We start from the raw sequence: 22,868 nt of genomic DNA, 5'->3' as shown, positions 1-22,868 counted from the left end.
TGTGTCCATCGAGTCGGTGATGCCATCCAACCATCTCATCCTCTGTTGTCCCCTTCTCCTCCCACCTTCAATCTTTCCCAGCATCAGGGTCTTTTCCAATGAGTCAGCTCTTCGTATCAATGAATATTCAGGACTGATTTCCTTTAGGATGGGCTGGTTGGATCTCCTTGCGGTCCAAGGGACTCTCAAGAGTCTTCTCCAACACCACAGCTCAAAAGCATCAATTCTTTGGCACTCAGCTTTCTTTGTGGTCCAACTCTCACATCCATACATGACTACTGGAAAAACCATAGCTTTGACTAGACGGACCTTTGTTGGCAAAATAATGTCTCTGCTTTTTAATATGCTGTCTAGGTTTGTCATAGTTTTTCTTCCAAGGAGTAAAAGTGTCTTTTCATTTCATGGCTGCAATCACCACCTGCCGTGATTTTGGAGCCCCCAAAATAAAGTCTCTCATTGTTTCCATTGTTTCCCCATCTGTTTGCCATGAAGTGCTGGGACCGGATGCCATGATCTTAGTTTTTTGAATGTTGAGTTTTAAGCCAACTTTTTCACTCTCCTCTTTCACTTTCATCAAGAGGATCTTTAGTTCTTCGTTTTCTGCCGTAAAGGTAGTGTCATCTGCATATCTGAGGTTATTGATACTTCTCCTGGCAATCTTGATTGCCGCTTGTGCTTCATCCAGCCTGGCATTTTGCCCGATGTACTCTGCGTATAAGTTAAATAAGCAGAGCAACAGTAGACAGCCTTGACGCACTCCTTGCCCAATTTGGAGCCAGTCCATTGTTCCATGTATGGTTCCAACTGTTGCTTCTTCACCTGCATACAGTTTGCTCAGAAGGCAGGTCAGGTGGTTTGGTATTCCCATCTCTTGAAGGATTTTCCACTTTGTTGTGATCCACACAGTCAAATCTACGGGATAGTCAATAAAGTAGAAGTAGATGTTTTTCTGGAACTCTCTTGCTTTTTCTATGATCCAATGGATGTTGGCAGTTTGATCTTTGGTTCCTATGCCTTTTCTAAATCCAACTTGAACATCTGGAAGTTCACTGTTCATGTATTGTTGAATCCTGGCTTGGAGAATTTTGAGCATTACTTTGCTAGCGTGAGCGATGAGTACAATTGTGCGGTAGTTTGAACATTCTTTGGCATCGCCTTTCTTTGGGATTGGAACGAAAACTGACTTTTTTCAGTCCTGTGGCCACTGTTGAGTTTTCCAAATTTGCTGGCATACTGAGTGCGGCACTTTCACGGCATCATCTTTGAGGATTTGAAATAGCTCAACTGGAATTCCATCACCTCCGCTAGCTTTGCTCGTAGTGATATTTCCTAAGGTGCGCTTGTGGTATTTCCTAAGGCGCGCTTGACTTCACATTGTAGGATGTGTGGCTCTAGGTGAGTGATCACACCATTGTGATTGTCTGAGTCGTGAAGATCTTTTTTGTACAGTTCTTCTGTGTATTGTTGCCACCTCTTCTTAATATCTTCTACTTCTGTTGGGTCCATACCTTTCCTGTCCTTAATTGTTCCCATCTTTGCATGAAATGTTCCCTTGATATCTCTAATTTTCTTGAAGAGATCTCTAGTCTTTCCGATTCTATTGTTTTCCTCTATTTCTTTGCATTGCTGAGTTAGAAAGACTTTCTTATCTCTTTGCTATTCTTTGGATCTCTGCATTCAGATGGGTATATCTTTCCGTTTATCTTTTGCCTTTAGCTTCTCTTCTTTTCTCAGCTATTTGTAAGGCCTCCACAGACAGCCATTTTGCCTTTTTGTATTTCTTTTTTCTTGGGAATGGTCTTGATCCCTGCCTCCTGTACAGTATCTATGAACCTCTGTCCATAGTTCTTCTATCAGATCTAATGCCTTGAATCTATATGTCACTTGCACTGTATAATTGTAAGGGATTTGATTTAGGTCATACCTAATGGTCTAGTGGTTTTCCCTAATTTCTTCAATTTAAGTCTGAATTTTGCGTATATATGTATGTATATGGTCATCTGATGATTTTTTTTCCCCTATAAATCACAGTGTTGCATCCAGAAATACCTGTTGCAATGTGTAATTTTCTATAATGACTTTTTCAATTCCTAATTTTGAGATGCAGTGTCTGGTCAAATGAAAGGAGTGTTGTGCAATAACCCAACCAAAATTAACTTCAGTGGAAGAAAAAGTCATGTATTAGTTTTTGAGGGATGGTAGTGTTGTGTACTGGAATGATAGTAAGGTGATTTATACTAAAAAATTACAACATCAAAACAAAACAGAAAAGGAAATTCTTGACATAACAGACAACAATGATTTTATCCATTTATTCAAATGTCTTAGTGACTGGCTTTTTAACTTTAGAGGTAATTCAGGGCATATAAGTTATTGTAAACCAAAAAAATAGAAACTTAGGTTTTCTAGTTCAGTAAATACTCCTTTAGCCTTAAAAATTATTACTCTACTGAGGTATTTTATTGATGAATTGTCTGAAAACACAGAACATTAGGTATCTTGGAAAAATACAATATTAATGATGAGTTAGTGTCCAAATTTGTATTTTTTACTTACCTGATACTTACTTGCAGGCACTTATCCCCAGCCCTTTGGGTTTTCTCTGATGTACACGACTGATTTAAAAAGTTTGGCAGGCAGAACAGTATCCTCCAGCTCCCCAAAAGTCCTAAATCCTAGTCCCCAGAATCTATGCATACGCTGCTTTACTTGGCCAAAGATGTAATTCAAGAGCCTTGAGATGGAGAGATTATCCCAGATGATCCTGGCGAGCTCAGTGTAATATGGGGCCTTAGTCAGTGAAGGAGAGAGATGGGAGAATGAGATGAGGCAGTGGAGCAGCAGAGGTTTTAGGTGGTGCAGGGCTCTTGGGTAAGGAATGCTGGCAGCCTCTAGAAGATGGAGAGGGCACAGCTACCCCAGACTCTCCCTGTGGACTGCACCTTGATTTTAGCCCAGTGAGACCCCTGTGGAACTTCTGACCTCTCCTAAATTTTAAGATAAAAAATTTGTATTAAGTCACTAGTGAAATTTCCTCAGTTGTGTCTGACTCTTTGTGACCACACGGATAGTCCATGGAATCCTCCAGGCCAGAATACTGGAGTGGGTAGCCTTTCCTTTCTCCAAGGGATCTTCCCAAACCCAGGGATCGAACCCAAGTCTCCCACGTTGCATGCGGATTCTTTACCAGCTGAGCCCCCAGGGAAGCCCTAAGTCACTAGATATGTAGTAATTTGTTAGAAGCAGCAATAGGAAATTAATACAAATGACTCTAAAAAATTACAAAGAGCATCTTAATTTGACAGTTTCAGAAAAAATTAATCTTCACTGGTTCAGTGTCAAAACAAGAGTCATTATTTTGTTATATAACGAGAGAAGTTGAGGTACAAAGAGGCTTACTGACTCGCCAGATGTGATGTCACTACATTGTTATCCTTTTCTAGACAAAGGTAGCATATAAGTGTGTTTGTAAGAAAAAATTCACTTGTATGTATCTGTAATCTTAGATTACATTTGTAGCATTAATGGCTACCGGATGTGTATGTGGTGTGTGTGTGATGTGGTGTGTGTGTGTGTGTGTGTGTGTGTGTTGTGTGATAGTGGATGTGGTAGGTGCAGATTTCCCAAGCCAGTCTGTTGTTCCATGTCCAGTTCTAACTGTTGCTTCCTGACCTGCATACAGATTTCTCAGGAGGCAGGTCAGGTGGTCTGGTATTCCCATCTCTTTCAGAATTTTCCACAGTTTATTGTGATGCACACAGTCAAAGGCTTTGGCATAGTCAATAAAGCAGAAGTAGATGTTTTTCTGGAACTCTGTTGCTTTTTCTGTGATCCAACAGATGTTGGCAATTTGATCTCTGGCTCCTGTGCCTTTTCTAAATCCAACTTGAACATCTGGAAGTTCTCGGTTCACGAACTGTTGAAGCCTGTTTTGGAGAATTTTGAGCATTACTTTGCTAGCATGTGAGATGAGTGCAATTGTGGGGTAGTTTGAACATTCTTTGGCATTGCCTTTCTTTTGGATTGGAATGAAAACTGACCTTTTCCAGTCCTGTGGCCACTGTTGAGTTTTCCAAATTTGCTGGCCTATTGAGTGCAGCACTTTCACAGCATTATCTTTAGAGTTTGAAATAGCTCAGCTGGAATTCCATTGCTTCCACTAGCTTCGTTTGTAGTGATGCTTTCTAAGGCCTACTTGACTTCTCACTTTAAGATGTCTGGCTCTAGTTGAGTGATCACACCATTGTGGCTATCTGGGTCATTAAGATCTTTTCTGTATAGTTCTTCTGTGTAGTCTTGCCACCTCTTAATATCTTCTTTTTCTGTTAGGTCCATACCAGCTTTGTCCTTTATTGTGACCATCTTTGCATGAAATGTTCCCTTGGTATCTTTAATTTTCTTGACGAGATCTCTAGTCTTTCCCATTCTATTGTTTTCCTCTATTTTTTTGCATTGTTCACTGAGGAAGGCTTTCTTATCTCTGCTATTCTTTGGAACTCTGCATTCAGATGTGTATATCTTTCCTTTTGTCCTTTGCATTTTGCTTCTCTTCCTTTCTCAGCTATTTGTAAGGCCTCCTCAGACAGCCATTTTGCTTGTTTGCATTTCTTTTTCTTGGGGATGTCTACCTGCAAATAGCCTCAGATCCCACACTTGAAGGGCTCAGTCCCACTAGATTGTCTCTCTTCTTTCCTACCCTCTTCAGATGCCAGTACTAATCCAGGTTGTCACCTGTGTTTCCGACTGTAGACTATAAATCCTAGGTTCTGACAGTCACCTCCTTTGGTTCAATTTGTTGGAATGGCTTACAGAACTCGGGAAAATAGTTTTCTTACTAGGTTGCTGGTTTATTATAAAAGATATATGATTCAGGAATAGCCAGGTAGAGGAGATGCATATGGCACGGGATGGGAAGGGATTCTTGCAGCACCTCCACAGGTTCACCAGCCTAGAAACTCTCCAAACCGAGCACCGGGGATTTATATGGAGGCACGATGGATTAAATCATTGGACACTGGTGATTGTTTCAACCTTCAGCCCATCTTCCCCCCAGGAGGTGGTAGTGGAGTGGGGCTGAACATTCCAACCTTCTAATCCCTGGGTTGGTTCCCCTGGCAACCAGCCTCCATCCTTAGGGGCTTTCCTAAAAGTCACCTCATTAACATAAACTCAGAGGTGTTTGAAAGGGCTTGCCATATGAGTAACAAAGACTCCTATTTATTTCATCTTTATCATTCTGAAACTGTTTAGGAACTGAGAACAAAACTAAGAAGTATAACGAAAGATGCCCTTATGGCTCTTAATAGGAAATTACAAGGGTTTTAGGAGTTATATGCCAGGAATAGTAGATGAAGACCGTATATTTCTTATTCACAGTGTGGTGATTCTTTTTTTTTTCCTTGATTTGTTTGAAAGAAATACTGTTACTGGGACTTTTGAACGATGTTTGATGTCAATGTCAATGAATATTAATGTTTGCAGTCTTCTCTTTCGAGTCAGCTAAGTAAGTATGCCTAAGTGAAGTTTATTGCGTATCCTAAGGTAATCTTATCACTTGCTAGTGTCTCTCAGCATTCCATAGCTAGGGCACATTATTTGAGCTTGATTTTTAGTATGGTATTTCACTAGTATTTGTTCTCTTTGCTTTGCTGTGTTTGCTTATACCTGATAAACTGCAGCTGTTTCCATCTTTAGAATTTTTCCTGCCCTGTGAAATTGCTTAGTTTTAAGCTATGGTTATTCTGTAACTGCTGGACCATTTTGTTAGCTTGTGAGGTTGGTTTTATATTGATACCAAGCTGTCCTCCTGAAAGATGCTCTTACTTAGTGTCCCTTTTTCCTTAATACGTTGCTTTACGTATGAATGAATGTGGAGCCTGCAAAAAAGGTCTTCTTAGTCTTTGACATTCAAAACCATCACACTTTTTTAAAACTTAAAAAAAAAATGGTTTGAGCTGCAATATTCTATTAAAAGCTTTTAATAGAATCCAGAATATGTGCAGACTCCTGCAGCAGATCTTTGACACTGTATCCTTAAAAGGAAAGCAGGCTGCTGCGATGCTGGCAGTGCCTTGTATGTCCTTGGTTAACTCTGTGTGATACTCTTAGTGTGAGGTGTGCATGTAGCTATAAGGACGGTGGTGTCTTTTCACTACATACACATTTTTGGTGGTGGATCTCTTTCCTGCCCTAGGTAGTTGATATCACAGGTAATGGAATTCTTTTCGGCACTGTGAAAGGAGTATTATCTTCAGCTAGTTCTGTCTTGTTTTTCTTCAAGTTTCAAAGGATTTCCTTTTGTGCTTTTGTAACTCTTGTTTTAGAATAACATTTTAAGTCATGGTTTTTAAGTGAATCTTGGTAATTCTCCAGAATGTAAGATTGTAGTCTGGAGGGAATGCACACTCATTTTAAGTATTCCCCTGGCCAGTCCAGTATGGCTTTTCGTAGTGCTTCCTGACACCTGGGATAAGAAAGAAGCTTCCAGGAATGAGTGTGTCAAGGCAGATGGACGACAATGGCAGAAATAGAGCCCTGGCAGGATTCTTCTGGTTGCCTTTAGTCCTTGAGACGTAATAGTTCCTGGCTTTTAGAAATGATTGATTACACAGGCCTGCCAACTAATAATGTGCCTCCTAATGCTGAGAAAGGGAATATGTCTAATGATTTCTTGGTTGTATGATACTGATGTTTGAATACGCATCACTGATTTTGTGAAGGCTTTCTTTCTTTAAAAACATTATATTAAATGAACACATTGAATTATGAAATCCAAAAGTAGCATTTAAATATTAAGTATGAAAAGATATATTTAGACTCCAGGGAACTTTACTGTTTACCATAAAATGACTTTAACTTTAAACATTTAATAAACTATGCACACGGTTATAAAAATCAGGGAGTTATAGAAGGAATTTATAAAGAAAAGCAAGTTTCCTTTTCTTGTCTCCACCTTCAGTTCTTTGTGGAGATAACCACACTTTCCCCCATCAGCCTTTCATTCTGAGAAATTTCAAAACCAGTAGATAAATTACAAATATAATACATTGAACATCAAATGCTTTTGAAATAGGTTTTCCAGTTGTTAGTACTTTGCCACATTTTGAGCTTTTTTTTTTGTCTTCATCTCTCTGTATGAGTTTTTCCTGAACGACTTGAGATTAGCTCCAGATGTCATGACATTTGCCCCTAAATATTTCAGCATTGTATGTTTTAAGAACACATTTCTCCTATATATTCACACAATATAATTATCCAGAAACTCTAATATGTGAAGTCCATATTCAGCTTCACGATTAGTTTCACTAATAACTTTTGTTCCAACTGCATTCAGTCAAGGTTATTTAGTTGTTTTATCTCCTGTAATCTGAGCAGTACCTCAGGTGGTTTTCATTTTTGTTTTTTGTTTACTTATGTCCTTACCATTTTCAGAGGCCAGACCATTTGTTTTACAGAATGAGCCTCAGTTCTATGTGATTAGGTGAAATATAAACATTTATCTTTTGAGAAGGAGGGAGGAACACTACATAGGTGATTTTTGAAGCAAGACCTCTAATATCTCTGAATATTGTCCTTTTGTCATTTTTTTCCTTTAAAAAATTTAATTGTGATGAAATATACATAACAAAATTTGCCATCTTAACTATTTTTAAGTGTACGATTCAATGGCTTTGGTACATTCACATTATTCTGTAACATAAATAACCGTTATCTGTGTCCAGAACTTTTCCCACTTTGCAGAACTGAGACCCTGCATACAGGAAGTCCCTCTTCCCTCTTTCCCAGCTCCTGGCAGCTGCTGTTCTGTCGCTGTGAATTTGACTACTCTGGGTGCCTCCTAGAAATGGAGTCATATGCTGTTTGTCCATTTGTGACTGGCTTATTTCATTTAGTGTAATGTCTTCAAGATTTATCCATGTTGTAACGTGTCAGAATTTCTTCTACTTTTTTTTAAGTTGGAATAATTCCATTTTATTTATATGCCTCACTTTGTTTGTCTATTCATTTGTTGTTGGACATAGCAGTATTTTCTTGTTTTATCAAACTTGACATTATATACTGACTTCCTTTATGAGTTTCATTCATTTTTAAATAATAAAAACAGACTATCCTCATTGTAGAATATGTCAGGTAAGAGAAGCTATGAAGAAAATACAGTTTATGCTATCTCTATATAGAAGAAATCTTTCATGTGTGTGTGTATTGTGCATCTTGAGTATTTTCAATTTTTAATATTTTTATGTAAATGAAATAATGTACATTCTTTTTTGTTGAATTTTACATTTTGAAGTACTTAAAATATTTTCATCTTTAAAAAAATGAATGTGTGCTATGACTTTGAGATGCCGTACTTTGTTAACGTAGCTCTTATTACTGGCCATTGGGTTATTTGGAAATTTTTTATTCTAATGTTTTCAGGAATAAAATTGTCAGCATTTCTGATGCTTTTCTTAGGTTTCCAGAAATGGGATAATAGGATCAAATGATGTAAATGTGTCAAAGGTATTTTATGCATATTAGTAAATTGCTTCCTGGAAGGACTGTACTGATTATATTCTCATCACTGTAAGAGACTGCTTGTATAGCTGTACCTTTGCTGATGTTTGTTATTAAAAGAAGCAGACTATCTCATTTAGTCAGTCATGTGTATTTTTTTCTGTGAATTGTTGATTTATGTCTTTTGTCTATTTTTCTTTGTTATTTTAAGTTGTATGAAGTCTTTGTGAATATAAATAATGTTTTATATTACAGATATGTACCAGTTATGTTTGTTGAACATTTTCTTTACCTTTTTTTGTGGGGAGAGTTACAGCATTTTGTCTTTAACCATCTTTTTTTTTTTTTAAACTGAGAATTAAAATATTTTTTCCAAGTAATTTCCATTTTGATTTATTAAATTCTCCTTTGATTTGGGTGGTTCTGTCTTAACATAAAATGGTTCTGCTTCATTTGTTTTGAGGCTCTTTATTTTGATTTTTTTTATATCAGTATCGCACTTCTGCTTAAACAATTATGGCTTTATTAGGTATCTTAAAATCTCAAAGGCAAATGTCCAACCTGTTCCACCCTCCCATTGCTTTTCAGAATTGTCTTAGTTTTCACCTTTGTCCATTCATGCACACATTCAGACGATCATTGAGTGTGCTCCCAAGCACTCAGAAAGAAGTCAGGGCTCTCAGTAAGTTTGTGGTCTGGTCAGTGTAGTGTGATAATTTCAGGAGAGGAAATAAAGGAGGCTAGAGCAGTTAAGTAGGTACCCTAATCTCATTGGGAAATTTGGAGAGGACTTTCAGGAAGAGAGGACATCTAAGCCAGAACCTTAGAAGAGGGAAAAGAGTGCTTCTGTCAGAGGGAATTGCTTTCGTTAAGACCCCGGAGGCTAGAGAACATGGCCCATCCTTTCAGTTGAAGTCTGCAGGTTGGAGTGTAGAATGGGACCTGTGCGAGAGATGGCTGCAGAGTAATGCTGGACCTCTCAAGGCCTTTTAATCTGGTTAAAGATTTTAGCTCTTAATGTAAGGGCAGTGGTAAACATTTGGAAGGGGACTGCCTTCATCTGATGTGTGGCTGGGAAGCTCATTCCAGTCACTGTCTAGAGACTAGATTGGGAGTGGGCAGCACTGGAGGCAGGCAGATCGTTTGGAAGGAAGTTAGGGCAGTCCAGATAAGAACGCGGAGAAGGCAATGGCACCCCACTCCAGTACTCTTGCCTGGAAAATCCCATGGACGGAGGAGCCTGGTAGGCTACAGTCCATGGGGTCGCGAAGAGTTGGACATGACTGAGTGACTTCACTTTCACTTTTCCCTTTCATGCACTGGAGAAGGAAATGGCAACCCACTCCAGTATTCTTGCCTGGAGAATCCCAGGGACGGGGGAGCCTGATGGGCTGCCGTCTAGGGGGTCGCACAGAGTCGGACACGACTGAAGTGACTTAGCAGCAGCAGCAGCAGCAGATAAGAACGAGTGCGGCCTTGACCTGAGGTCGAGACAGTGGTGGATGGAATGAGGGGGTATATTTGAGAGAGACTTTTTAAAAAGGTAGGATGGATAAAACTTGAAAGAATTGATACTGGAGTTGAGGTGAGAATTAAGAAAGATACTTGGGTTTTTGGCTTGGACACTTGGGTTGGCTATCAGTATCATTTTTCTAAGATGTAGAAGACATGAAGTTGTTTTAGGCATGCTATAGTGAGGATGTCTAATGAGTTGTTGGACATATGGGCTTGAAACTTTGGGGAAAAATTTAGCACTCAGTTTTATGTGGATTTTTATGTGAACTGTTGTGGGGCCCTGAGTGTTCACTGAAGCTGTGGAACCTTCTCTTGCAGTAGCGAGTTATAGCAACTTCCTTGTCTTGTGCTTCCTTCTGGGACCTTATCAGGATGAACTGATATCTTTCCCAATTTGATGATTCTCTTCTTAATTCTATCAATATTTTGGCTAGAAGAAGAGTTATGTGGACATAATCTGAAAAGTATAAAGTTGTGCCATGAGAGGTTTTCTTTTTATCTGTCTACCCCTTTTAAAATGCTTATTTAGCCTCTAATTTTCTCACTTGTAAAAGAGAGTAGCTAGACTATTTAGTTCCTTTTAGAAGGCTGATCTAAGATGGTATAACTTTAAACATCTAATGATTAGTTTTAAATTTGGCCAGGATAGCTTGACAGTAGAACAGATGAAATTTTTTCTTGAAGAACTTTAATATCCCTTCAGTTGACTTTGTGACAACCTTTTAAGTAACCTTTCTAATTTGAACTCACATTCATCTTTAACCCATTAAGGTTGGTCCTCATCTCTGATCACCTTCCCAAAATAACTTTGTGACATGTTCCTTTCTACCCTTCCATTGTGCTTGTAGCAGTAATTCTTCCTGCATGGCAAGATCTTCTTTCTAATGTAGGTTTCTGTCAATTCAGGTATTTTTTTTGGTGACTGTGGGGATTTATATTTCCACGGCAGTTAACAGTCTGATCAAAGATGTAAGGGGGTAAGAGCTTGAAAGTGTAAACTGCATTTATCATCACTTGTCATGATTAATGATAGAACATTTAAAGGTGTTCCTTAGATATTATTTTGACTTCCCTATCATTTCAATTTATTTTTCTAAGGAGGATGTTTCTGGGAGTTCCCTGGCTAGTGGTTAGGATTCTCAGCCTTCACTGCTATAGCCCTGGTTCAATCCTTGATTGGGAAATGGAGCCCACAGGCCACATGATGCAGACAAAAATAAATAAATAGAGAGGATCTTTTCATAAAGAAGCAAGTTTATTGAATGAATTGAATAGAAACTCATCTTGATAAATTCAATTAAGAATTTGTTTCCAATTTGTGATTTTCACATCTTGGTTTTTTGAAAAGATATTATTGTTTATTAGCACTATTCTAGGAATAGAAATGGTAGATTTTAACTTGTTGCCATTGGTTATTATGTGAAAAATGCATCTAGAAGGTGATTTGTTTGGTCTGCTCAAACTGTTTTTGGGATTGCCATGAGCTTGCATGTACTTAAGACACCTAAAAATATTGAGGTCATTTTATTTAAAAAAAAAACAGCTTCTATTTGAGTATTGAAAGCGATGGCTGTGTCTGTCTTAAGTTCATCTTTGAACTGTAGCCAAATGGTTAGGAGTCTGAAGAATTGGGTGGTCAAGTGTCCTTTTTGGTATGCAGAGACAGTTAAGTGAGTTAGACCCCGAGTAGAGGAAAGCTGTCCAGACATTGTAGCCACCGACATCTGCATCTTTCTACTGACCAGAGTAAAGGGCATTCTGAACATTACCACTTAAAACTAACTTTTCTCTTTAAGGGCTCCTGAAATTGTGCCAGCTGACTCCAAGTCCACCCTGACCCCACAGCATAAAGCATGCTGTGATGTCACAGCTACCATAGAACTCCAGGGTAGTGTTGAGCTGGCCCATGTGGGCTCAGGTAAGTCCTGGCTTTTTTTTTACCATTTGGCATTCTTTTCAAAGTTAGTTACCATTATGATTTTATGTCAAAAGAAACAAGGCAAAACTTTGAAAACTGTGCCATATATGGGGGAAAAAAATAAGTCTGTTTTCTAAATATCTATGAGCCAGCTCCATATTCTAACCAACGGAGTTCCATAGTAGCTGTGAAGTCCTCCGTGAGTTGTGACCTGTGACTTCAAAATGTTAAATTCTACTCCTGGCCCACCTTACAGAACAGTATGAGTTTTTTTTTTTCCCCCTTCTTTTTTTATTTCACTTATTCTCAGGTCTCTATGTTTTTAAAAGTATTTTAACTTTATCGGTAACTATGCACCACCACTTAGCTAGTTGTGTGTTTCAGTCAATTTTGAATGTGTAAATGGTACGGCCGATTAGTTTTATAGAGTTAATCTTCTCAGAGTGCCTTCAGCTGTCTTTTTAATTGGTTTTCATAACATGGGCTTCCCTGGTGGCTCAGAAGGTAAACAATCTGCCTGCAATGCAGGAGACCTGGGTTCAGTCCCTGGGTTGGAAAGATCTCCTGGAGGAGGGAATGACTACCCACTCCAGTATTCTTGCCTGGAGAATTTTATGGACAGAGGAGCCTGGTGGGCTATATAGTCCATGACGTTGCAGAGTCAGACATGACTGAGTGACTTAACGCTTTCACTTTCACTTGGAGTAGGAGGGGACAGAGTGTGTAATATATGTTTGTTAAATTTTCAGAACAACATATTACAGAGAAAGAAGCTTCCATTAACTGTTGGAGTTAGTCTGAGATGTCAGTAACCTAGAAAGCTTGTATACGTTACCTATTTCTCTTCTTCTGGAACTTCCCCATTTTTTCCTGGTCTTTGTTGTATTAAGTGAGGTTTTACCACTTAGATTTATTTACTGTATTTTCCTACCTACCACTTCTTTTACCTTCTTCCTGCTTTCCTTTTATCCCCTAATGTTAAAAGGTGGTAAAACTGTTATGTGAAGGACTCAAAGACATTTTCTTGGTTGCTTTGTGTATAATCTGATGCTTTTTTTCTCCTTAAGAAAACACGTAGTAGCTAAAACTTAAATTATCTCAGTATAGGACAGATCCTTTAGACACCATGTTTACAGTGAAAACTCATCTGTGAAGAAACTTTAATCAGTAGCTCCTCTTGAGCAGTGTGTAAGTGATATACAGCAAACATCTGGACAGTTCATTGACATTCTCGTGAAATTTGACTTGTAATTTACTGATCTTTTGTAGCCCAGAATTCACCAGTAACTGAAACTATGAGCTCTTAATTATGGTTAATGAAAAGAATGGAATTATATATTCCTAAAATATTAGACAATGAAGTATTTTTCCTTTAAATATTATTTTGTCCCTGTAGTTGAATTTGTTTTTCGTGTTCTCGAAAGTTTGGAGATTTATTTTATGCTGTGAAGAATAGAGAACAAAATCTCTGTTCACCTTCATTTTCTGCCCTCCTGTGTATATTCCATGCTAAGGGCAGCAGCATTTCCCATTTGCAGTTTAATGCAGAGCTTGTGGTCAGGGGAAGTAGTTGTTTTTGAGATCTTGGATTAGGCCAAATAGAAATTCAGTTTGTATGTATATATGTCAGCTTTATTGAGATGTAATTCACATACCATGCAGTTCATCATTTGAAGTCCTGTCTTTGGTAAAATACACTAAGTTTGAAGGTAGGCTGTAAGTCATAATTTCAGAGCACAACTGCTGAGTTTGTTGTGCTGTTTGGTCTGTACCCTTCCCCACCTTTGATTGGCTAATTAGTTTCTAGTTACAGAAATCCTTCAGAAACATTGGAGAGGAAATGAATTCCTGAGCAAGTATTTCTGAGGTGAGATCCTTCTAGACATGATCTGTGTGATGAATTAACTAAAAATAGTGAAGACAGCAATTTAGAAGATTTCCTCTTCTCCAACCAAAAAAGCATAGTTAGTTGGCATTTACTTTTAGATTACCTCATCTTTGGGAAACAAAAAAATAGGTGTGTATACACACACACACACACTGTCTCACACGCATCTGCGTGCACTGTGTAGGTCTTCCTCTTTTATCTTTTCAGGTAGATTGATCAGACTTTTTGGTCCTTACGTTGCTTTTGAAAGTGCCTAGAACATTTTTTACATCATAGAAAACTTTATAGATGCATATAATTCTAGGTTGAAGTTCAAAACTGTAAAAGGTACAGTGATACTGCACCTAGGAGTAGTTAATAGCTTTGCTAGAGCTTTAGTGAAAAGTTGTTTCCTTCATAAGGAAGTAGTGTATACATGAAAAGAAATGGAACAGGGCATGTTCAGTTAAAAAAAAAGCTGCATTAAATTATTCAAAATGCTATGAACCCTAATAGATTATTCTCATCTATTCATTAAAACAGGTAGATTTTAGATTTCTGTGTCTGATCTCCAGGCTTGTGCTTTTGAGAAGTCCACCTCCTTTTATCTCATGCCAGCTATATTACGTTTCAGCCCTGGTGACGTCTCCAAGGCGCTGTGCCTCATAAGGTTTTGTTGAAGTCCTTTATGTATTGGAGTAGGGGCTACAGCTGTCCTTAGGTGTTTATGTTGAGGAATGTATTAACCTATGTTGAGGAATGTATTAACCTATATTGCTGTGAAATAAAAATTTATCTAGGAAGGTATTATCACTTGAAACCGTGGGTTCTTAACCTGTAAAATGTGTTTCAGGGATTGGGGGTCATCGTTCTGGGAAGAGGATCTAGTTTTGCAGAAGGGATCTTTGATCCCAGAGTTGGAAAACCTTGAAGCTGGCTTTTTGTGGCTCACAAATATGATGAAAAGCTGTTTTGAGCATAGGAATCATGTTTTTACGTTTCTCACATTGCCTGGCATATTGCTCTGTGTGTCATGGGCATTCGGTGAATGTGAGAATTATCATTTTAAAGCTTTGTTATTCTTAATAACGGGGGAGATTGTTGCATTGAACCAGTCTATTACACTTTAAGGAATAAGTCTTATTTATCTAATGCCTAATTCAAGATAGCAGTTTAAAATGCAAGTATACTATGAATATTTTTAGCTAGCAGTAGCATTTTATGTAACAAATTTTTCTTGATGTAATTTAGGAAACAGCTATTTAGTCCTGCAGTCTTGGGGTGTGGGTGTGTGTGTGTGTACCACTATTTGTGGTAATTGTGAAGCTAACCTGCACCTTCATTTTTTTGCCAAGGTTATTTGCTTATGATTCATAGATGTACTGTTCTTAATAAGATTTTTGTTATTACCTAACATTAATTTGTGTTAAGAATAATAACATGGTTTAATGGGAACAGAAAGTTCTTTATGGATTTGGGAAAATTGGAAACGTGTTTTGTACCTCTACCCCCAACTGGTTTATTGCATTTTGTTTTAGCATATTTCTATTCAAAATTACCTAGCTCAAGTTTTACTGTATTAATAATTTAATAATTCTTAATGGGTATAAGGAAGACTTGACTGTGAGAAATTCTGAAATCAGAGTATTGCTAACTTTTATTTACATTAAACATTTATTTTAACTGCTCTTAATTGTCTCAGTTAACAGCAATGTGGAAGGAAGGCTCAGCATTTACTTTGATTCAACTTAAAAATGCAGCATAAGGACACCCCTGGTGGTCCAGTGGTTAGGATTTGGTGCTTTTACTGCCACGGACTGGGGTTTGATCCCTGGAGGGGATCTAAGGTCCTGCAAAGCCACTCAGCACAGCCATAAGAAGGGAGGGGGGCAGAATAAAGGGCAGAACTTGCCCAACAGCAGCAGCAAGCACATCCTTGTCTCCTTGGTTTCTGCAGAACCAGGACCAGCAAACAGGGGCTTTAATGTCTTCACACTAGATGGTTGATCTTTGATCCTCTTAATATATTCTAATAATTTCTCTAAACTTTACCAGAGCATGGAGCCAGCACTAATGGGATGGTAAGTGCCCAACTAGGCAGTTCTAGTTCTGGAAGGAAATGAAAGGGAAAGGAATACACTGTAATTTTCTTTGTATTCTTTAGGACATTTGAATGATGCCCTGGGATCCAGGAAGCACAGAGAATCAAGAGTTTTGAGTGACCGCTACAGGTTTGTGCTTTTTGAAGAAAAATAGAATTAAACTTATTTTCTGTCTTGATGCTTGTTTTAGGTGTTGTAGAAGGTGATTTAGCTGCTATTGAAGCTTACAAATCGTCGGGAGGGGACATTGCCCGCCAGCTCACTGCAGATGAAGTCCGCTTGCTGAATCGCCCTTCTGCTTTCGATGTTGGCTATACTCTGGTACATCTGGCTATACGTTTTCAGAGGCAGGATATGCTAGCAATATTGCTTACAGAGGTGAGTGTGGCATTCTGATTAAATGTTCTTTTATATGAAGGAAATGTGTTCTTCAGTTTTCATTTTTGATGTTTTAATATTTCTCAGTTCTTAAATGTTTTAGATTTGATCAGCCCTCTTTTAAAAATGACATTTAAACTTGAGAGATTTCAACAGAAAGGATATGTGTTTTTTAAAACAGGACATTTTGCCACAATGATTGAGTCATATGTTTGATTTTTAAAAAACCGAAATGTATTAGTCATTCATTCAGCTAACATATTTACTCAGTACCTACCATGTTGAAGGCACTGGGCATAAAGGGGTGTAATAGTGAAGACATTGGCTCTTCCTTCAGTGAATCTCCAGTTACAGTGATTCTGTACAGAGTGCAGTTTCATAGATACAAGTGCCAGGTGCTGTGGGGAGTACTTGAGAAAGTGTTGTGCGTTATCTTACTTACCTTCTTACCCACAGAAGGTAACATTTTAGCTGAGATCTGAAGAAGTAGGATGAGTTAGCTTCAGAGTAGGTAGAGATGAGAAAGGCGTTGAGGAAGCTATTCAGAGGCAAGGGTGGTGGTGTTTGTGGTGAATTTGGAGCTGGTGGGTAGCTCAGTGTGGTTGTATGGCAGATGGGAAGTAAGAGAGACAAGTAGGGGATGCAGTGTGAAGGATCTTCTAGGCCAAAGAATTGGAAGATTATTCTGAGGGCAGTTAAAGGCTTTGAAAAGGGTTAGGTAGAAGGACAGAGGAGTGACAAGATCAGAGTGTTTTGGCCGCTGGAATTAGAGAGGAGCAAGCCTGGTTAGGAGGACACTGCAGTGATGCTGGCAGGAATTCTGCTGGGACAGTAATGGCAGTGGCCGGTTTGAGAGAGATGCTGAAGGTGCTAGCAGAATTAAGTGGATGGGTTGGCTGTGGGAAGTACTGGTGGGTGGGGGTCAAAGTTGCTTCTGGGTTTCTAGATTAGATAACTTGGTAGATGTTACATGTAACAGAGGTTGGAGTGAATTAATTAGGATGTGACTGTATCATCCAGGTAATTTTTTTTTTTTTTTAAATAAGAGAAATTGGGTAAAAGTGCAGTGTTCGATTAGTTGTGGATTCAAATCCATTATGGTCAGTATACTCCTGTGTATGCTTGTTTGCGTATTTGAACTCTACAGTATCTGGAAACATTTATGCACAAAGCATAAAGTGGGGGGAGCGGTTAAGAAATATGAATGTTAGGTAGAAGCATGATTGACACAGCTTGCCATTGTGTTTAGTTTGCTAAGAATCCAGTTAAACCAGGGGCAAAGTAGGGCTTGAGAGACAGTCGTGCTGAAAACAAAGGGCAGACTTACTGACGATAGGACTTCCTGGTGGCTCAGATGGTAAAGAATCTGCCTTTAATGCAGGAGACCTGAGTTCGATCCCCGGGTTGGGAAGACTCCCTGTAGGAGGAAATGGCAACCCACTCCAGTATTCTTGCCTGGAGAATCCCATGGACAGAGGAGCCTGGCAGGCTACAGTCCATGGGGTCGCAAACAGTCGGACATGACTTAGTGACTGAAACACTACAGAGGCTAAGGGAGAAGGGGACTGTTTGAAAGGCGGCTGTGTGATTAGAGAGACTAGTGTTCTGGAACATGGGATGGAACAGTTAGAGGTAGTTTCTGTAGTGTCTTGAGGTCTGGCTGCATTTGTGTTGTGACACCCAGTTGTGTATCAGACGGGATGGCATGTGGAGTTATAGTTGCTGGTGGTAGCTGGAGACGAGAAGGAGAAGGCAGCTGTGAACCAAGATGCAGGTCTTTAGTGGTGTGCTTCCCAGGTGTCTCGGTGGTAAAGAATCCGCCTGCCAATGCAGGAAATGTGGATTTGAGCTCTGGGTTGGGAAGATCCCCTGGAGGAGAAAATGACAACCCATTCCAGTATTCTTGCCTGAGGAGTCCCATGGACAGAGGAGCCTGGCGGGCTTCAGTCTGTGGGGTCCCAAGAAGTCGGACACAACTTGTTGACTAAACAGCAGCAGCAGATTCCCCTCCAGCTGGTAGAGGTCTCTGAGAAGGTTCTGGAGGGACTGGTGCAAGCCATCAGCCTGTTAAGAGCATTCTAAGGACTAACAGTGGGAAGACAGTAGAACCCCAGTATATTTATTTACAGCTGTGTAACAAATCTTTTCAAAACTTAGCAGTTTAAGACAACAAGCACTTGTTATCACAGTTTCTGACAGTAAGGAATCCAGGAGCAGCTTAGCTGAATGATTTGGGCTCAGGGTCTCATGAGGTTCCAGACTGCCAGGGCTACCGTTGTCAAGAGGCTTGACTGGGGCTGGAGGATGTGGTTCTAAGTACACTCACGTGGGTGTTGGCAGGAGGCTTCAGGTCCTTGTCCTGTGGGCCTGTCCATAGGGCTGTGGGTCATGTGCTGGCTGGTCTCTCCTTGAGCAAGTGAGCTGAGAGAGTGTGAGGAAGAGAGTGATTGAGGTGGAAACCACACTGTTTTTTCTGTATAACCTAATGTAGGAAGTGGTACTCCATCATTTCTGCCATATTCTGTGGTACACGTGGACCAGTCCTGGCACACAACATGGGGGAGGTGGAAAGGACGCTTGTTCTAGGGAGAGAACAGAATCGGTGGTGGAATTTAGTCTCCGTGGTGTGGGCACTCCACAGGGCAGAACCGAAGGGGCCCATAGGGAGACCGGGACGGGGAGAGCACGAGTCTGGGCTGAGGGATGTGTCTGCAGACAGGGCACAGAGCCAGCCAGGTACTTCAAGGGTGAGAACAGGAGAGTGTTACATTTTGGGAATGTGTGTCTGGGGCTGGGGGCTTACTTAATTGGATTTTAAACCATGAGCCCTGTTTGTTGTCTGGTGGAATAAATGGACTTCTTTTCAAACTGTTGTTTTTAAATATATGAAATAGAAAATAAGTTTGCAAAGGAAATCAGTTTACATTGAAATATTTAGTTGTCAGAATATTAAATTTGTGATGTATAAGAACATGCATTTTAAATGTAGGCAAGTGAAATGAAGGATTTAATTTAATTGAACTTTCTGTTCTAGTTCATGGACCCTTCCCAAGTTCATGGGCCCTAAATTAGCTAGTAGGCTAAGGAGCTGACGGAGAGTCATGGGGCTGAAGAGGTTAGGAGATGAGTGCTGGCTTCAGGGGCATTTGCTTAAGGATAGTGGTGGGAGGAGAGGTTTAGCAGTCAGTCACTAGCTCTAAGGTTTCTTTTGGGGTGTTCAGTGTTCAAAATTTCCCCAGGATTTTGCAAAGGGGCTGAGGGTTAGCAGTTTCCAAAAAGCTATTTTTGAGTTTACTTTTGAGATCCATTTTAATGCTATTACTTGAGAAATAGTTATAGTCTGAAAATATTTAATAGTTTTCCATAGTTTGTTGCTTAGGTTGGGCTCGTGGAGTTCAGGTGTGGTGACAACTTCACTGTCAATGTTAATCCTGGCCAGTAATGTTTAGAACTGAATTTTCATGCAGATGTTTTCAGAAGGGGATGTCTGATGGTCGTGATGGGTATGCAGGGTGTTTGAAACACTGTTTACTTACCTAAGTAGTAATTACAATTAAGTGTGTCCTGTATGTTATGTAGATGACAATATCATAAAACTTTGTGTGTAGCTTTATTGGAAGATCTGCTGCTCCAAGCCCCACTTGTGACTGGAAGTCTGTTCAGGAAGGTCGCCCAGGTTAGTGGCTGCAGCTGTAGTGACAGTGGAGGGTCATAGCAGACTCATTTCCTCTCGAGTAGATGGATACTCACCTTGGGTTTCAGAATTCTCGGTGTATAGATTTCTTGAGCTCCACAGAGGAACACAACTTAAATGTAAGATAACGCCTTTTCATCCTTGGTTGTTGTTCATCATTTTAAAAGGACAGGAAAGTTCTTGCTCAGGTTTCATTCCTGTTGAGTTGTACTACTTCAGAGCTTTGTTGTCTGCTCTACACTTGGGGAAACCGGATGCTTTTTTAAAAATACAGAATTATAAGGACTTCCCTGGCGGTCCAGTGGTTAAGATGCTTCCACTGCAAGCGGTGTGGGTTTGATCCCTGGTTGGGGAACTAAGATCCCGCGTGGAGCTTGGAATGGCCAAAAAATAGGGGGGGAAAAAAAAAGTGGGGAGGGATTTAAGGTCATTGGGAACTAATCCTTTAAAAATATGCTTTCTTTAAGTCCACGTACTTGAAGTAATTTCTTATAGAGCAGGAGTTTCTACTTTCCTCTTTCTCTCTAAGCTGGAATTCCCTGTTTAAGCATGTTTTTATTAGGGGCCTGATGTTACTTTGCCTTCTGTCCTCATTCCCCCTCCTGTGATGAACCTTTGTGAACAGCTCTGCTTCACTTACATTTTTATATGCTTGTTTGTATATTTCCTTGGGATAAATGCCACTAAAAAGTAGAATTACTGAATCGAGAGGGTAAAGCATTTTTAGCGCTATTTTCCAGGAAAGCTGTACTGATATATACTCATACTGTTGAGGACATAACACCAATATCTCATATATTTAAAACAAAAACACCTTAAGTTACTGGAAAGTTTTGGTAATTTCTTTTTAATGCTGTTGATTTCTGCTTCCAATGATGATGAATGAGATGTAGAGGAAAGTTTCTTTTGTATTTAAGGTGTCTCAACAAGCTGCAAAGTGTATTCCCGCAATGGTGTGTCCTGAACTGACAGAGCAGATCCGTCGTGAGATCGCTGCCTCTCTTCACCAGAGAAAGGGGGACTTTGCTTGCTATTTCCTAACTGACCTTGTAACATTTACATTGCCAGCAGGTAACGCCAAATCTCTTTGTGAAAACAAATTTCCACTTTATTATATTCTTTCAATGTCTGAATGAAAATGATTCTGTTAGAAAACAGATAACCACAATTAGTAGATAGTAGCTATCTTATAGATATAACTTGACTATCGTGTTTTACTGAAAGTAATCAATATATAGGCCATTTATAAACTAATGCTATAGAGCTGAGAGGAAGACTGCAGCTGGTAATAACTGACTTGTTTGTGGGCCTCAGATATTTTTAAAAATCTGTTTTATCCATTTCTTTTTCTCTTTGTTTTTATTTTAGAGTGTTATGAATCAGCTTTTTTCTTTTTCTTTCACATGTGTTTATTATTTTTAAATTAGATAACTATTGGTTACCTAATATTAGGAGATAAGATCAGAACATGGCTTTTTGATGGTTAAGATACAAATTAATTTGGATCAAAGATACTGGCATTCTTTTGGAAGTGTCATTACTTTACTTCACTCTTTATGTTAATTTCTACTATATTTGTGAAGCAACTTTTTATTTTCCAGTTCCATGACAAGTGGAAATGTTTTCCAGGTTGTCTTTTCTCAGTTGACACTGGGTAAATACATTGAACACCTAAAGTTTCTAAGTAAAACTTACATTTTGGTTTTGAGTGTTCCGAGCTTTCTATTTTAAGCTTATATTAAGATGTGAGCAGAGGTATTTACAAAATGATAGGAAATTACAACCAAGCCTTTTAAAATTAGACAAATTTCATTTCAAATGCACTCTCTATGTATTTAAACTTATTGCACTGAGTGATTAGATTTTATTTTGAATTGAAAATAGTTCTGTAGTTTAAAAAAATGTTGTAAGGGTAATCATGCTTTTTATTCTAGACTACTCAATTAGTAAACCAAATAGAGCGTAGAGAATTTCAGGAAGGTGAGAAAAACAGAAATTTGTGTGCCAAAAGGAATGGTTCATTGACTTTTATAAGAAGATTCTAAAGTCTGCAAAAACAGTTCTGAGCAGAGATTGAGCTTGGGGAGGGGGGTGGGCGGCAGAAAACAGACAAAATTTGTTTGTTGTTATTTTAACTTGCGTATCAGAGACCTCTGTTCTTCTGTTTTTGTTTCCCCCTTTTATTTCAGCTATATTAAGTCGTCATTAACATAGAAAATTGTAAGATTTAAAGATACTCATTGTGGTGATTTGGGGCTTCCCTGATAGCTCAGTTGGTAAAGAATCCGCCTGCAATGTGGGAGACCTGGGTTTGATCCCTGGGTTAGGAAGATCCCCTGGAGAAAGGAAAGCCTGCCCACTCCAGTATTCTGCCTGGAGAATTCCATGGTGATTTGATTCACACATAAATTGTGAAAGGATCCCCCCACCCCCACCCAATCTAGTTAGTTAGCACACTTATTACCTCACCTTGTACTTATCTATATTTTGGGTGAAAACATTTATGTTTTATTCTCTTAGAGAATTTTCAAGTGTACAATACAGTGTTACTGATTATCGTCACTATGCTTTACATCAAATCCTATCTTTTTTCATCTTATGGCTTATAGTTTGTACTTTCACCAGTTTCTCCCCATCTTTTTATTTTTTTAAGATCCATATATAAGTGATGCCAAGCAGTATTTGTCTTCCTCTGTCGAACTTATTTCGCTTAGCATAACATCTCCAAGGCCCTTCTATATATTGCAGATGGAACGATTTTTTCTTTCTCATGGCTTAGTAACCCATCTACTTTATATTTATCCACCCATTGATAGACACTTAGGTTGTTTTCATATGTTGGCTATTTTGAGTAACACTGCAGCTAGCATGGGGGTACAGGTTTGTCATTTCTGTTGT

General features: G+C 39.0%; 1 protein-coding gene across 11 annotated transcripts in view; it reads left to right on the top strand.

The window, feature by feature from the left end:
• ZRANB1 (zinc finger RANBP2-type containing 1) overlaps positions 1-22,868 on the top strand; it is a 69,542-nt gene that overhangs the window by 33,462 nt on the left and 13,212 nt on the right. For 7 of the 11 annotated variants that reach the window (XR_014066544.1, XR_014066542.1, XM_081533734.1 and 4 more), the window contains 2 exons: positions 16,089-16,276; positions 20,888-21,041. Coding sequence is in view for 9 of the 11 variants with exons in the window: in XM_081533698.1 (XP_081389824.1) it covers positions 16,089-16,276; positions 20,888-21,041 (342 nt within the window). In the remaining 2 variants the exon portion in view is untranslated. Of the gene's footprint in view, positions 1-11,807; positions 12,190-16,088; positions 16,277-20,887; positions 21,042-22,868 lie in introns of those variants that run through there. The other 4 variants (XM_081533732.1, XM_081533714.1, XM_081533724.1 and 1 more) reach the window with 2 other exon arrangements.

The sequence above is a fragment of the Giraffa tippelskirchi genome, chromosome 2, assembly GCF_054371585.1.
Source record: "Giraffa tippelskirchi isolate mGirTip1 chromosome 2, T2T-mGirTip1v1.2.pri, whole genome shotgun sequence".
Lineage (NCBI taxonomy): Eukaryota > Metazoa > Chordata > Mammalia > Artiodactyla > Giraffidae > Giraffa > Giraffa tippelskirchi.
Note: the sequence above shows the minus strand (reverse complement) of the source record. Positions and strands in the feature narration are given on the sequence as shown.